This window comes from Barbus barbus (assembly GCF_936440315.1).
Source record: "Barbus barbus genome assembly, chromosome: 5".
Taxonomy (NCBI): Eukaryota; Metazoa; Chordata; class Actinopteri; order Cypriniformes; family Cyprinidae; genus Barbus; species Barbus barbus.
The window spans coordinates 5,258,224-5,274,805 of record NC_136733.1 but is presented as its reverse complement, the minus strand read 5'-3'; the positions used below and the strand labels follow the sequence as shown (position 1 = coordinate 5,274,805).

General features: G+C 35.9%; 1 protein-coding gene across 3 annotated transcripts in view; it reads left to right on the top strand.

The window, feature by feature from the left end:
* Positions 1-16,582, top strand: part of nos1 (nitric oxide synthase 1 (neuronal)) — a gene marked incomplete at both ends in the record, with an annotated part of 54,716 nt that overhangs the window by 28,110 nt on the left and 10,024 nt on the right. For all 3 annotated transcript variants that reach the window (XM_079417562.1, XM_079417561.1, XM_079417560.1), the window contains 12 exons: positions 306-480; positions 1,221-1,322; positions 2,829-3,023; positions 5,242-5,327; positions 7,747-7,891; positions 10,380-10,484; positions 10,739-10,797; positions 11,032-11,148; positions 12,634-12,808; positions 13,746-13,884; positions 14,379-14,457; positions 16,333-16,526. In XM_079417562.1, coding sequence (XP_079273688.1) covers positions 306-480; positions 1,221-1,322; positions 2,829-3,023; positions 5,242-5,327; positions 7,747-7,891; positions 10,380-10,484; positions 10,739-10,797; positions 11,032-11,148; positions 12,634-12,808; positions 13,746-13,884; positions 14,379-14,457; positions 16,333-16,526 — 1,571 coding nt within the window. The remainder of the gene's footprint in view (positions 1-305; positions 481-1,220; positions 1,323-2,828; positions 3,024-5,241; positions 5,328-7,746; positions 7,892-10,379; positions 10,485-10,738; positions 10,798-11,031; positions 11,149-12,633; positions 12,809-13,745; positions 13,885-14,378; positions 14,458-16,332; positions 16,527-16,582) is intronic.

Sequence of the window (16,582 nt, the reverse complement as noted above, 5' to 3'; positions counted from 1 at the left end):
GGAGGCGGATTTGGCCTCTTAGCGCAACACCTGAGAAACCTGCAGGTGCCGGTTTAGAGATAATGACAGTTTTGGCAGTGATCACTATGTGCACATTTACTTACAGAGAAATTATGATGGAAACTGTAAACGGAATACTCTAAAAGCTTAATGGTGTACATCTGCATGTGCCAAGATATTCTACTGACTACATTATTTTATGCAAATAAACCTCAAGAAGCTTTCGCTGAAAAACATTTACACATTTAACTTTTCTCCCTGCGTTGGGTTCAATATTGACCGTTCTTCTGTTTGTGTCTGTCCAGGTTCGAATGGTTTAAGGAGCTGAATTTAAAGTGGTACGGCCTTCCTGCAGTGTCTAGCATGCTGTTAGAGATCGGGGGACTGGAGTTCACAGCCTGCCCCTTCAGCGGCTGGTACATGGGGACCGAGATCGGTGTTAGAGACTTCTGCGACAGCTCTCGATACAACATACTTGAGGTACCATACCAGACAGCCATAAATCACCCCTGCACCATTAAGAAGTTGTACTTTTTTCACTGCATTACCACAGTATGAAGCCAGACTGCATTACATTTGATCATTATAAATGTCATGCATATGCATTAGACATTGTACACCAACAGGAAATTAGGAATGACACGTTTGTGTTTGATGAGCCGTTACAATGGATTAAGTTGATTATACGGTATATTACGCATTGTTTATCCTGTTTTGAATTGCTCTCTTTAATTTATGCAGATTTTAATTCATAAACATGCTGTTTTTAATCATCATTATGTTACTCATTCAGTATTACACTCTCTCCTTCACACTCCCTTTATACTACAAAATAAATTCACTAACAGTTTCAACTGGCCTATATAATCAGTTTGCTTTACTACATATAAATATATATCTCAAATATATTCTAATAATCTATATAAAATCATTCACTCACCTTCATGTTATTACAATCCCATCAGATTTTATATATCTGCAAATATAATTTAAAAACAATAAAGTATCAGCTTTCAGAAGGTTTTTACGGCATATTCATGTCAAGTGTGTCCAATATTTTGACTATAGAATGTATTTAGAAAGTCTTATGGTGGCTCCAGATCTTCCTGATCTATAGAGGCAGATCATGAGTGACAGTTCTATTAACCTTAGTTCGGATCCTGAGAGAATACAGTATGAATAGTCTATCTGTACATGATGATTAATTCTCTTCATTTCAGGAAGTAGCTACAATGATGGGGCTGGACACGAGGAAGACTTCATCCTTGTGGAAGGACCAGGCACTGGTGGAAATCAACATCGCGGTCCTCTATAGTTTCCAGGTGGGGTGAACACACATGGATGGGTGAATTTAATGATAATAATAAAAAAAGTCAAAATCTTAAAATACAGCCTATTTTACTAACATTTAGAGTTTAGACAATGTGGCTTTATTTTAATCAAATTTAAGTCTGATTATGTCAATATTTTTGATAGTAGCAAAAAATAAACAATTAATTAAATAAATAATTAAATAAACACACACATACATATACTGTAATAAATAAAATCATAATCAGTATAAATTACAAGAGTGCAATAAATACAACCACAATATAAATAATTTTTTTACTTTTTAAATTTTTTTACTCTAATAATAATAATTAGATGTGGAGATGTGCTAATTTGTCATATACTGTAAATAACGTCACAACACTAAAAATAAGCCCTTAAAAACACAAACTTTATACAAAATGTAATTTCTAATTCTTTTTTTTTTCTTTTGTTGTCAAACGCAACCCAGACATGTTTTTGACAAGCTTTGTGAGGTTCACTCACATGTAATCTTACACTAGTCTTATTTTCAGTCACGTTTATTTTATTTTTGCCAGTATCTCAATTTTTCAGTTCATCTCTTTACACAGCTTCTCCCAGAGCCTAAAAGCAAATCCCTGCGTTCACATTTATGCAGCATTCATAAAGACAAAGCATAAACAGGCTTTCACAAATCAAAAGCCTGAATCCCTTCTGTTCTATTTATTAGAGTTAAGCACCTAGGACATTTAACTGAAAGCTCCTGTGACTGAGGAAACATTTTTTATTGATATTTATTGCACACCCCCTGCAGTTTGTTTACCCACAAGACCTTATTTCTTGCTAAAAGGCTTTTACGGAGCCGTTTCAACACTGATAAACTAATTAGACGTTAGTAAGTAGCTGTGCTCAGTTTTCTTATCTTTCATAATTGCGGATGGAGTCAAAACAATGGCAGATAACAATTAAATCTACTTGGAAAACTAGATGTGCTGCAATACAAGCCAATCTGTGGATTTAATTGCAGGTTGTATTGACTTACGTCAACATGATGCATTAAGCATCATAAGATAAAATGCATTTGAAAATAACAATGCGCACAATTGTTGCTGTTTGTATGCTGGGAAAACACACTGGACTTGTGTCAGATAAAAAAAAACACACACACACACACGCAATTTGGGATATATAATGGACATTTTCTTTATCAATCATTGACATTTTATTGATTCTATTCTTTATGATTCTATTAGAGAACATATAATAATTGTAAATTATATTACTTTTGACAACAATATATTTGTCAAAACCAATACTTTAGAATAGTAAGTAAACCCAAAAACTGTAGTCAACAAGAAAATATGTTTTAAGAATCAGTTTTTACGGTTTAGATGTTGTGCTTTTGCATGAGGCGCTGTTTGACTAGCTTTACCAGCTTCAGAAAGACCATACTGGTTGATTATCTTCACAAGCTGAATTTAATCTTAGTTTTACTCTCTGATCTGGTTTCACTCTTTCCAATTTTTCCTTTGTAGATGTCAAAGGTTACCATAGTAGACCATCACTCAGCCACCGAATCCTTCATGAAGCACATGGAGAATGAGTACAGAGTGAGGGGAGGCTGTCCGGGTGACTGGGTTTGGATAGTGCCGCCCATGTCAGGCAGCATTACACCTGTTTTCCACCAGGAAATGCTCAACTATCGCCTCACACCTTCTTTTGAGTACCAGGTATGTCTTTTGTCCAGTTTACATTGAACACAGTTTACAGTTTACATAGTGCTGTCAAACGATTAATCGCAATTAATCGTATCCAAAATAAAAGTTTTTGTTCACATAATATATATGTGTGTACTGTGTATATTAGGGGTGTAACGGTTCGCAAAATTCACGGTTCGGTTCGATATGACACAGTGGTGTCACTGTTCGGTACGTTTACGATACGGGGGGGCGGGGCAATTGGTTACATCGCAATGTTGGAAATATGTCTGTTTTAAACCATGAAGGCGAGCCAATGGATATCACACAAGCATGCGTTTGCAGCAGGGTTTGCACTCGTGCAAACTTTGCGCAAGATTTATGCCGATGAACGTCTTAATCTCAGTCAATTCACTATAAGCAGAAAGTGAAAGTAAAAACGTAAGGATGGAGCTTTCGGCATCTGACGCCGCATATTCTCTCAGAGACAAAGAGAGATGAACCTACTTCAACATATGCTGATAACGATATAGCCTATAGCTGTTTTCATTTATTCCCAAATAGACCTGTTTTAAAAGACCTTTTTAAAAGACATTTTAATTGAGGAGTAAATATAATCTTATCCTCGCAGCGCGTCAGTTATGCGTTAATTATTGCGGGGCAAATTAATTGTAGCTACTTTTTTAATTTAATAATAAAAGTAACTTCATAATAATAATAGGCCTAATAAAAATAAGAATGTAACAGGCCTACATTAATTGGAAGTGCCAAATCCTCTTAATATTGCCAATAAGATGTTTTTGACAATATCTCTGGCTATCGTCGATACAAGATTTTCATCTTTCGACGCACCCCAGCAAGGGGAGGTTATCACTGGGTAGACAGCATGTTAGTTGCGTCGTTTGGGCTGCGGTGTTGAGCGCAGTGGCACTAATATTTCACACACTTTAAGCTTTTATTTTCCAAACGTAATAGGATTAGTCCAACGAATCATTCGGTTTGTAATGCGTACCGAACCGAAAGCCTTGTACTGAATGGTTCAATACAAATACGCGTATTGTTACACACCTAATGTATATTTATTATGTATATATAAATACAAACACATGCATACATATATTTAAGAAAAATATGTTATGTTTATATATCAAATATATAATATAAATTATTTGAATATTAATATTTTAATGTAAATATTTTCAAAATATATACTGTATGTGTGTGCTTTTATATATACGTACATAATAAATATACAAAGTACACAAACACATATTATGTAAACAAAAACTTTTATTTGGATGCGATTAATCACAATTAATCGTTTGGCAGCACTACATTGAAGTAATATCAAGATTTTGATTTTCACTAATGAGAACAATCATAAATATACTTTTTGAGCCTAATTTATCATCCATGTTTAATTTAAATAGCAAAATATACATGGATGTAATTGCGCAAAGTAAGGTAAACAAGGTAGCATCTATTAAAAAGAAAGAAGCACAAACACATTTCAAGCAAATCATTTCACAAAAGTAAACTTTTAAACCAGCAGCCATATCACCCTGCAGCCCGAGACTGATTACCCACTGAAGCTAAGCAGGGTTGAGCCTGGTCAGTACCTGTATGGGAGACCTCCTGGGAAAACTAGGTTGCTGTTGGAAGAGGTGTTAGTGAGGCCAGCAGGGGGTTGCTCACCCTGCAGTCTGTGTGGGTCCTAACGCCCCAGTGTAGTGACGGGGACACTATACTCTAAAAAGCACCGTCCTTCAGATGAGACGTTAAACCGCGGTCCTGACTCTCTGTGGTCATTAAAAATCCCATTAAAATTTCTTCATTGGCCTCTGACCATCATGGCCTCCTAATCATCCCCATACACTGATTGGCTTCATCACTCTGTCTCCTCTCCACTAGTAAGCTGGTGTGTGTTGGGTGTTCTGGCGCAATATGGCTGCCGTCGCATCATCCAGGTGGATGCTGCACATTGGTGGTGTTTGAGGAGATTCCCCCCCTTCTATGTAAAGCGCTTTGAGTACCCAGAAAAGCGCTATATAAATGTAACAAATTAATTAATTAAACTGGTTTGGTTTTAAATGGTAAAATAGTAAATATACAATTCAATTTCTGGGTTTTAGGAGTTTCTGGGTTTTGCAGAACTCAGACTACAATCACTTGATCACAATCAGCCTGTATTTCTCATTACTGAAATATGCTCTGTTACTTTGTCTCACTCTCTCTTTCTTTCACTGTCCAGCCTGACCCGTGGAACACTCATGTGTGGAAGGGGGTGAATGGAACGCCTACAAAGAAAAGAACAATTGGATTCAAGAAACTTGCCAAGTGAGTGGGTGAAGAGCTCGAGACCTGTTTGTTTTTGTCTCAAGCACAAAGTGTACATTGAGTTTAACCTGTATGGCGCTTATGAAGGCTGGCCGTCTGCAGCGCTCAACATCTTTGCCAGCCTTTTGTTGTAATTATAACCCCTAGCCCGGGAACTTCAGCAGGCTGTTGTGTTAATGGCTGTTTAAGCGTGCTTTCCACCATATTTTCCTCGTTATTATGCTGAGAATAGAGTGAGTCTAACTCACTGAATCACACTCGGGTGTAATCAGGTTTCTTTCAGTGTCCCTTCATCGTTCAGCCTCTGAGCTATTACAGTAATTGCCCGCAGGATATACTGTAGCGACGTTTATGTGATTGTGGTCTCGGAAATGAGGGGAAAGTGTCTGTCAGCGTGTTGAACTCTCGCTGAGAGGTGGTGGAAGAGATAATTTTCAGGAACGCTGTTGCACATTGTCATAATCGATGAGATTTTTTAGTCAAGTCGCCTTTATTTATATAGTGCTTTGTACAATACAGATTTTTTCAAAGCAGCTTCACAGTAATAAACAGCAAAATAACAGAATCAATTATGCATACTTCAAGAACAAATTCATATTCTGCTGTAAATCATCTCTAAAAAGACAAAGGTTCAGGATACCCTTGAGTCCTTCAAATGTCTTAAATTCATTTAGACCAAATTAAAGGTCATAAAAAGACTTTAATATCTTGCATGTTACAAGAAAAGTCTTAAAGGCGTCATATGATGTGATATCAAGTTTTCCTTTCTCTTTGGTGTGTTACAAGCTGTTTGTGCATAGATAAGATCCCTGAATTTGCAAGGACTAAAGTCTCAAAACCAAAGAGATATTCTTTATAAAAGTTAAGACTCGACCACGCCCACCTAAAACGGTTCATTCAAACATGCCCCCACATGTCTACATCACAGTGTGGGGAAATTTGCATAACACTGCCCAAACGTATGCGCAAAGAAAGAAGGCGGATCTGACCCCCGCCATATTATTAACCCCCTAGTAATGGTAGGTTTAGGCTTAGGTGTGTGGGAGGGGTTAGCATAAGGGGTGGGGTTAGGATTAGGCAGTCAGGTAGCAATTTCAACAAGGGGAGTTGAAAATGGGCACAACACCGGCGCCATGTCCTGGAGATGCTGTGTTTTGTTGTGAATGCGAAAGTACTTTGTTTGGGCTTCCAAAAGATGACACAACTAGAAATCAGTGGTTAAGTTGTTTTTACAACACTGTTCAACGCAAATATTCGAGTGTGCAGCGCATTTTACGGAGGACTATTTCCTGAAGCTGGAAGAGTAACCTACTATGCTGGCTTGCACCAAGGCTGTTTCTATAAAGTGGGGCAATTCCAACTTTGCAAGGACAGTCTGGCGCTTTTGACGCACAGCCTGTAAGTACGTTTTGTTATTTAAAGAATTTGCCACTGACGATTCAAACGCGAGGTTTGAGCAGTGTAGAGTAGTGCCTGTTGTTTGTCGTTTCTCCGATCACAAATGCAGACATGGTAATGTTGCATCACACTGCGTAAAAAGACAGTATAAGTCATTATAATCAGTAATTATGTCCCCACTGGATGCAAAAAATACCTTGTATATAATGGGTTTTATTGTTTTTTGTGTCGTCGCGCCGGGACACGGTATTACAATACGGTGAGGGGCTTAACATTTCCGTCTCATGCTGGCCAATCAGAGCACGCCTCGCTTCTCAGAACGATGAGCTTTGTATAAATCGACGCATAGAGGAGCAACAATAATGTACAGTATGTGGAAATAATGTGTTTTTTGAACCTCAAAATAAGAGTCTCTTCATATTCCAGGCTTGTTTATAATTAAAAGTCCCACATTATGTTTACTTTCCCCTTGTTATTATGGGCATTTAGATACACAATAAACCGTATTATTTATTACGGTATTATTTATTTCAATGTAAATTCTTGTGACTTCTCCCTGGGCCGCCCATCACAGGAACGAAAGATTTCACATATTCAGTATATAGGTTTTATTAGTATCGGCACAATAATCTGTAATCTGTCTTTCCACACATCATTATTATATCAGCGAAATCTACTATCGCTCGACATATGTATTGATATATTGGTACATGAACCAACATCAGTACATATGTATATATTGAATAAAACATTTCTTCAAATTTTAAACTTGCAGTAACCCTGTTTTTCAGTTGAACTTGTGCCTGTTTCATAAAGTATAATATTTTAAGATGCATGGTTTATTTTGAGCTTGTAACAGTTGGTTCTGAAGAAAAAAAGATCTTAAAAAGCCTTAAATTTGATTTTAAAAACTCTGCCGAGACCCTGTAGTGTCAGGAAGTTCAGTGTTGATTTAGTTCAATTCAATAAATTTATTGCAGAAATTCTTCTTGCATCTGACATGTTTGTGTGCAATTTGCAGGGCTGTGAAATTTTCTGCCAAACTCATGGGACAAGCCATGGCCAAGAGAGTCAAAGCCACCATCTTGTTCGCCACAGAAACTGGGAAATCGCAGGACTATGCAAAAACGCTCTGTGAGATTTTCAAGCATGCGTTTGATGCCAAGGTAAGCCCGTTGTTCTTGAACGGCACATAATAGATTGACATTTGTACGTGATTCTTAAAACCCTTCCCATCTCCTATTCATCCCCAATGAATGCCTGCCTTCAGTGGATTTGCACTTAAACATTGATGTAAACAAAATGACAAAGAATATTGACGTAAGACACATGTATCCTCTTAGTTTCACAACCAAAATCTCCCTTTCAATTCAAGACTGCAGATTGCAGAGTGAGAAAGCTATTTTCACACCAAGGCTTGCTATGCGATGGCTTACACAGATGCGTCTTTTGCCACAATTTATTTTCCTCCAATGCCATCAAATGCCAAGAATCAACTCACCCAGGAATTAAGTTGTAGGTTAAGATAGGATCCCGTTACACTCATAAAAGTTTTGAGTTGATCACGTATTTTGCCTTGGGATAGCAGTTAAATGCAAAGTTATTTTAATAATCTAGCAGAATAATCAATCTCGTTCATGTGCGCTTGTTATTACGTGATTTACATGCAGATGACGCAGATTTACCGCTTCTCTCTCTCTCCTCATGTCCTGAAGGCGTTTGCCCTGCCACATGCACTGATGCGTCTTTTCTGTTAATTGTATCATGGAGCATTAGCTGCTTGTTAGGCGACGTACAAACTGTTCATTACCTCTACACCCCTTTTGGCGGTACGTTAGGATCAAGAGATAACGTGCTTCCCATTCTTGATGCACATTGTGTGGTTTTTCACACTCGAAAACATTGCCTAAAATCTCTCCAAACGCTGATCTAATATCCAAACTTTTGCTCCTGGCCTACAAATGAGACAGAAAAACCAATCACACCAAAATGGCTATGTCTAGTGGATGAAGCGTTATATATGTTTTCACTAACATTACAAATAACTAGATTACATGCTTGCTGGTGCAAAAGTGGCCACTGTGATCTTTGGGTGTTTTAGGTAGTTGCTTATTGGCCCAAGTCAAGAAAGTCCATATCCACAAGTGTAATATTCTGAGTGTCAGACAAGGCTTGGGTCCCTACTTTAGTTGTCATAGCTGGTGGTGGGATGTCTCATCTCCATCAGTGCCACACTAAATTTCTGTAGAGTGGAAAAGGGGAGAAAGAAAAACAGGAGAGAAGTTACTGGCCCATAAAAGATGAAGTGCTATGCAAAGGCTGTATAAGACATGATTAGACGGCAAAAGCTGAACAAAGACAATCTTCCCTGCTCCTCAAATATACAAAACATTAGCCTTTATAGACATTATAGATTGTTTCTTTAAATGTGGGGTAAGTGATTTCTGCTAGCCAATGTTGATATTTCAAATCACCAAAACAAACATGCCCCTAGCCCTATTTTGATAGCTCCGCCCCACACATACGTACAACAACCCAGGCAACGATTAGTTCTGTGATACAAAGCAAAACCAATGTTACTCACCTATCGAGAAGAAACAAAGCAACCTTGGCGTCCGATCGCAGGCCGTCCCGCTCCTTAAGTTCTCTCCAGCACTGGAAAGCTGATCTGATATTTACACGGGTCCTACTTCTTGCTTTATTGTAACACCGTGTCTACACCGGACGTGTAATACTGTAGAATAATACTGTAGAACTCACTAATAATGCTGTCTACACTGGATCCCGACAGTAAACTGCTGCTGCGTTCTATTTATGACGTATTGACACAAATTTCAAATGATTTTCAACATCACCAGTGTCACGACAACTGGTGTAGACAAGGTGTAAGCCTTCTTTTGTTCTGGAGATGTTTTCCTCTTTTGCTTTTTATCTGCCATCTCTATATTTCTAACGTCGAACGGCTCGGCTAAAGTCTGTCATGTGCACTGAGCGCTCTCTCCCCCACATCATGAGTAGACACGCCCCTTACTGCTGATTGGCTACAAGGTTGTTTTGGTACTCTGCCCCGACGTTTTCTAAAGCGTTTTTGAAAAAATGCATACCCCACCTTTAATAAATAAAACTCAATAGTAATTCAAGAAAGAAGTTCTTTATTTAACCTTTCATTGCCAAAAAGCGTGGTGGAGCTATGAGGTTTTGCTGATAGTTGTAGGATCCAATGGAGTTACAAGATTCATTCACAAGCTCTTTTTAATACTTTTCATTGGGTAAATGTTTGCAAAACCTACACTCAAAACATAAAGAGTGACCAATAAAAAAAAAATGTTGAGGTTTCCGTCTGACAATGACAGTATATTTAATAATCGCATTGCCCCAAAAATCCCATGCTATAATGTGAAAAAAATACTGAAATAATACTGAATAATGTTCCAGTCACATTCCCTGACTCTCCCCATGGTCTCCTCTCTCTTATGTCTAAATCTCAAAAAATGGATCATAATCATAAAACAACAATAAACTAATAAACAACAAGAATAGGACTTATACAACTATTTAGATGGATGATGTTGGTACTGAGGTTATAATATCACGTACATGTAGCAGCACAAGCGAGTTGTGATATGTATTATGCTGTATTATTTGATTCTGCAGGTGATGTCCATGGATGAATATGACACCGTCGACTTGGAACACGAGACACTTGTGTTAGTGGTGACAAGTACGTTCGGCAATGGGGACCCTCCTGAAAACGGAGAGGTGAGTTATTAAAGTAGAAGTTTGCTTTCAATGAGCACATCAATCATTTTGTTTTGCTTTGAATCAAATTGTCAACACTTCACAACACAACAGAATGTTCTCATCATGATGATAAAGGACTTCACACATATCCTGTACAATGGAGAACCTGCATTATGCTGGCAGGTCCTGGTTGAATTTGTGATTGAAAACATGCGTGGGAAGGGCCAGTAACTTCTCTCCTGTTTTTCTTTCTCCCCTTTTCCACTCTACAGAAATTTGGTGCGACACTGATGGAGATGAGACATCCCACCACCAGCGTAGAGGACAGAAAGTGAGTGTGTGCGCGAGTGGAGATGCAAGCGAGTGATTTTCTTCTCGTCCTCCCACCCATCTGCTTTCCCATAATTAATTTTTTTCAGTGTTTCAGTTCACACACCTACACAGAGTCTAACATATATGCAACAGGCACACACACTGACACGTAACATGCATTTCTTCTCTCTTCTATACGCTGGAACCATTCACATAAACATACACACAAAAAATCTCTTTTTCTGTCCCTCAGGACGTACAAGGTGCGTTTTAACAGCGTCTCTTCATATTCTGATACCCGCAAATCCTCCAGCGACGAACCTGAATCCAAAGCCAACTTTGAGAGCACTGGACCACTTGCTAATGTCAGGTACTGTACTGCCTGTATTTGGAGAAAATATTAAACTATTAAACTTTTTAAAAACATGTCTGGGTTATTCCACCTCAAAATTAAAAGAGGGGAAAAAGAAGGTTTTGTCATTTTTTTAAAGATATTTATTAAATTATGCCACAATGCAAAGATTTTTACACAATTAAACACATTTCCTCCCAGATTCTCATATTATTATAAATAATATATATATATATATTTTTTTATGTAAATTTGTATTGAACTAGCTTTAATTGATAACTGATTTCAGTGAAAGACGAACAATAACTAAATAAAATTACATTACAGTAATTCAGGCAAAGTGTCTCTTAACGGTCCTAAAACAGACCTAAATTTCATAAAATTAATTATCTTTATGGATAATATATTTACTTGTTTTCTTATTTTCTTTAGCAATTTTTTTCCCTTTGATTTTGTGGGGATTTGAACTTGTTTTTATCATTTTCTTCTCTTTGGTTTCTTCTAGTGTCTGTATGGTCCCTCTGGCTTTCAATCAAAAATCAATTATTTTGTGGGTGATTTTGTTATGTTATATAAATTATGCCACAATACAAAAACTTTTTAATGCAAAAGGACTTAAAATGGCTTTAATTGATACATGAGTTCAATGACAAACAATAAAGAAATAATTATGGTAATTCAGCACTAGAAAATTTCCATCTATTTTAACTTAAATATTTAATTTCAGTTGCTGCCTTAAATTCTTATGTATAATAACCTGGTTGTCATTTCAACTTAAATTGCATTAAATTGACTTAAAAAATCAAGTTGAATTTCATATAAAAAGCTAACATTTCTCAACTTATTTCGATGAGTTCAATAAAAACATAAGCTGCCCTGATTTAATAATCATATATTTTTTTTTACAATGAGGGAAAATGTTTCAATGCACAAATTATTAATGGTTTAAAAAAATCCCTACATTTCTTAAAATTAATTTCTTTATGCAAAATATATTTACTTATTTTCTAATATTCTATTGTATTTTTTCTTTTGATTTTGTGGTGACTTTTTTATGATATTCTCCTGTGTCTTTATGTACAGTATGTGTGTGTGTGTATTTGGTCTTTGTGGTCCCTCTGGCTTAAATTGAATTTCATCAACTTCTTGAAAACTAAAAATACAAAGAGCAAAAGAACAGAGAACAACCATCTAAAAGAAGTTTAGTTTGAAAAGAAATCCCATCCTAAAGCAATCAAAAGAAATTTCACACTTTTTGCAAATCAACTCTGACTTGTGAGCTTTGTGCGTATGCATGTGCACATGCTTGCGTAACATCCTCTCTGGCCTTGAATTTCATCCTTGTTTAGTTTTCATAGTTTCAGGATCAAAGCTCACAGCCCCTGGCTTGATGTCCACAACCGTCCCACTCTTATAATACGCTTCGTTTTGTATATACGGTACCTCTATTTGTTTGTGTTCATGTGCTTAAAGTGTTTTCAACACTCTGTTTCTCCCATGCAGATTCTCTGTGTTTGGCCTTGGCTCTCGGGCATACCCACACTTCTGTGCGTTTGCCCACGCAGTGGACACGCTGTTCGAAGAGCTCGGTGGGGAACGAATCCTGCGCATGGGAGAGGGAGATGAACTCTGCGGCCAAGAGGAATCCTTCAGAACATGGGCCAAGAAGGTCTTCAAGGTACTGCCATAAGCGAGTAGTGGGCTACAGTCAATACTTTGCATGTATTGTTTTTAAAATGAACTACACTGCAGGAAATAGTTTTTATAACCTATTAAAATTAATCAAAATTAATATTATATTAGCTATTAAGTTTAGATTTGCAAGAAGGACTTATATTTTGGATTGTTCTTTACACAAAGTTATATCACTTCAGATGAGTACAAGAACATACTGCACAAAGAGTAATAGATTACTGTTACGATACTTCCTTTGGTCTTTTTTGGACTTTATATTTGAAAAAAATATATTTTTCGTTATTTTTAGTTAAATGTTTTTGTATATAAAATAAAATATGTAAATAATGGCAAAATTTAAATTGCATCAACTATTATATTAAAGAGCCATTTAGTTGGTGTAGTCAGGTTGATTTAGTTGTACTGTATTAATATTTTTTTATTTATTTACATTTTATTATTTTTTTATTATAATTATTTAAATTTACACATTTTAGGCCTAAACTATTTAGTGTATATTTCTTGTACTGAACTTTTCTAATTTATTAGTATTATTATTATTTATTTATTAAATTTAAAAAATTTTAAGGCTAAAAAAACATTTACTGCATGTATACTCTTTAATGATTTCTTTGTTGTTTTAATTTAAAGATTTTAAACAATTTAATGTCTATTTTAATTTACATTTTTTGAATTAGGACGTTCTTTAAGGCTAAAAAAAAACATTTTCATTGTATATTTCTGGTACTGTGCATATACCTTTTATTTTTATTTTTTTTAAATGCTTTAATTTGTATATTTATTCTGCTGCATTTATACTTTTTTAATATTATATTTTTATTTATACATTTTTAAAAATATTTACACTGAATATTTCTTATACTTATGATTTAGCATCATAAAATGTTGTTAAGAATGAGTTTTTATCCTTTTTATCCCAGGCTGCCTGCGACGTATTCTGTGTTGGCGACGATGTTAATATTGAGAAAGCGAACGATTCCTTGATTAGCAATGATCGTAGCTGGAAGAAAAGCAAGTTCCGGATGACATACACGGCGGAGGCACCGACACTAACGCAAGGTACATTGCTGCTCTAAGTACCTTCCATTCATCAAGGAATGACTCATCATTTCAGAAAGCCAATAAGCTTTTATCAAATTAAATGATACTTAAAGTCTACCCTTGTGAATGGCCAAGCTTTTTATCACCTCAAAATTTATGATGCATACCAATTGACTCTTGAAGGGACTGTCATTTTAGTGGCTCATTAGCTTGACATGGATCATCTCAGCGCAGTGTAAGCATTACCCAGAGGATTGTAAACACTTCCTTATTCAATTGATGAAAGTGTAAACAATGCATTTAGGGCTTCCGAGCCTGATTTCCTATATCACAGACTTTTTACCATTGCATCTAAAGTCCTCGAAATGATCTTGAAATGGGCGGCTCGGCTCCATCGTGAGTTTTATAGCAAATCAAGTTGTAGAGCCGCTAAATTGCCTTTTGATGTTTTATTTGGTCTAATTTCACACAGCATGTTTTAACTGTTGATTGGTTTCTGTGTCCACTCTCAGCGCTTTTCAGCATCCACAAGAAGAAAGTTTACGGGGCCAAATTTCTGATGAGACAGAACCTACAAAGTGCCAGATCGAAGTATGTTTTTGTTAATATTCTGTCTAATTTCAGATTTTCTCAGATTTACATTCTCACTAAAGTCTTTGACAACAAGTTCTGCCTTAAAAACATTTGTGACCAATCACCTTAGCAATCTGCCACCATTCTCTAATGTATGTCTATGTAGGATTTGTGTGTTTTGATGGTTCTAAACTGAATTATACAGAATATATATATATATATATATATATATATATATATATTTACATTTCTGTACAATTCAGTTTAGAACATCAAAACATGTATACGTATATATATATATATATATATATATATATATATAATAAAATTAGCGCGTTAACGCAGGCGATACATTTTTTCAGTTTAACGCGTTAAAAATATTTTACGCAATTAACGCAGGGGCGGGGCCTAGGGTTGGCCACTCCACTCACAACTGCTGCTTCTGTCACTTTTTCTCTTGATAAGAAGTGTATTTATTCAGTCACAGAACGTCTTTACGACCACATCAAACTGGAGATGTTTCAGAGGCGCGCTCCACTTTACTTCAGCGGAAGGCATGAGTCAAACGAGCGCGGAAACTGTACTGTACGTAGCGTGTGATCTTCGCACAAAGGCGCCAGCGCGCTCTGTAGCCTGTATCCTTTCATATCAATGTGCGAAATAAACTACGTGCACGCAATGTCGTGGTCAGTTAAGTCATGAAGTTACCAAAAAGGCGATGAAAGCTGCCTTAAAACTGTGCATGCATGTAATATATTTCATATGAGTCAGATTTAAGAACTGAAATGGTTTTCAAAACTGTCCTGGAGCAGCCCAGCACTGTCTCCCTCATCTGACACACTCGATTCAACTCGTCAGCTCATTAATAGACATTTTAAGACCTGACGTGAGTCAAAAAGGTATAGTTGAGAGAAAATATGATGCATCCGCGTCATGTTCAGCAGAAATAAAGAAATAACAGCCAAAATAACTTAATAACCAGCTGCTGTAATCAAAGAACAAAGAAAAAAAGAGGAAACAATTACTTTTATAGCTTTAAGGATTCATTTAGAATTTAGTGTTTGATAACTTCAATTTCAATTTCTTTAAATTTCTGCTGAAGGGCACAGGTAAATATGACATTTATTATAATGGGTTTATGTGAAGATTGTTTTAAATTCACTTAAATTAGAAGTAATTTTTTTAAAGTCTAATACATTTTCAAATTGATAGCTCTCAGTTATACTGTAATGTTGAATGGCTATAGTCAATGGTTAATTTGATAGAGAAATCAGTATTGTATCAGTGATACTGGCCTCCAGTCATAAAAAAAGCTGCCATTAAACAAATATTTAAAAAATATATACTGTCTTTATGTTGTTTGTACATTAATTTGAAGATTGAATGTAAAATTATTGTAATATAAAAGTATATTTAAAAACTTTAATGTTAGGTGGAATTAATCACGATTAATTTCAGAAAAATGTGTGATTAATTAAAAAAATTAATCGATTGACAGCACTAATATATATATATATATATATATATATATATATATATATATATATATATGTGGTAAAATACTGTATTGAACCCTGAGACGTTAAGAAAATCTGTAACAGAAAATACATTTGCTTGTAACTACATTAATATCAATAACATAAAGTTAATTTTAATTTATAATTTTTATCTTGAGTTTTTATAATGTTACTTTTAAATTTAACATAAAAATGGCAGATAAAATGCTTTGCAATGTCACACTTCATTCCAGCCTATTCTACCAAAAATACCCAATGTGGGAAAAGCTTATCAAAGGGTCAATTTCTCTTGTGTATGAATATATCTTTTATAATCCTTTTAAGAATGACTGCAACTGTTTCATATTAACATGTTTTCTTACTTCCTGTCTACTAGCCGATCGACTATATTTGTGCGTCTTGATGCCAACAACCACGAGAGCCTGAAATACTTGCCTGGTGACCATTTAGGTGTTTTTCCTGGCAACAATGAAGTTCTAGTTACGACTCTGATCGAGAAACTGGAGGATGCACCACCTGTCAATCAAATTGTGAAAGTGGAGTTCTTGGTAGAAAGAAACACAGCGTTGGGTAACTATGACTTTTTTTTTTATTTGTTATCATAATAATAGTCTGAAACTAATCCA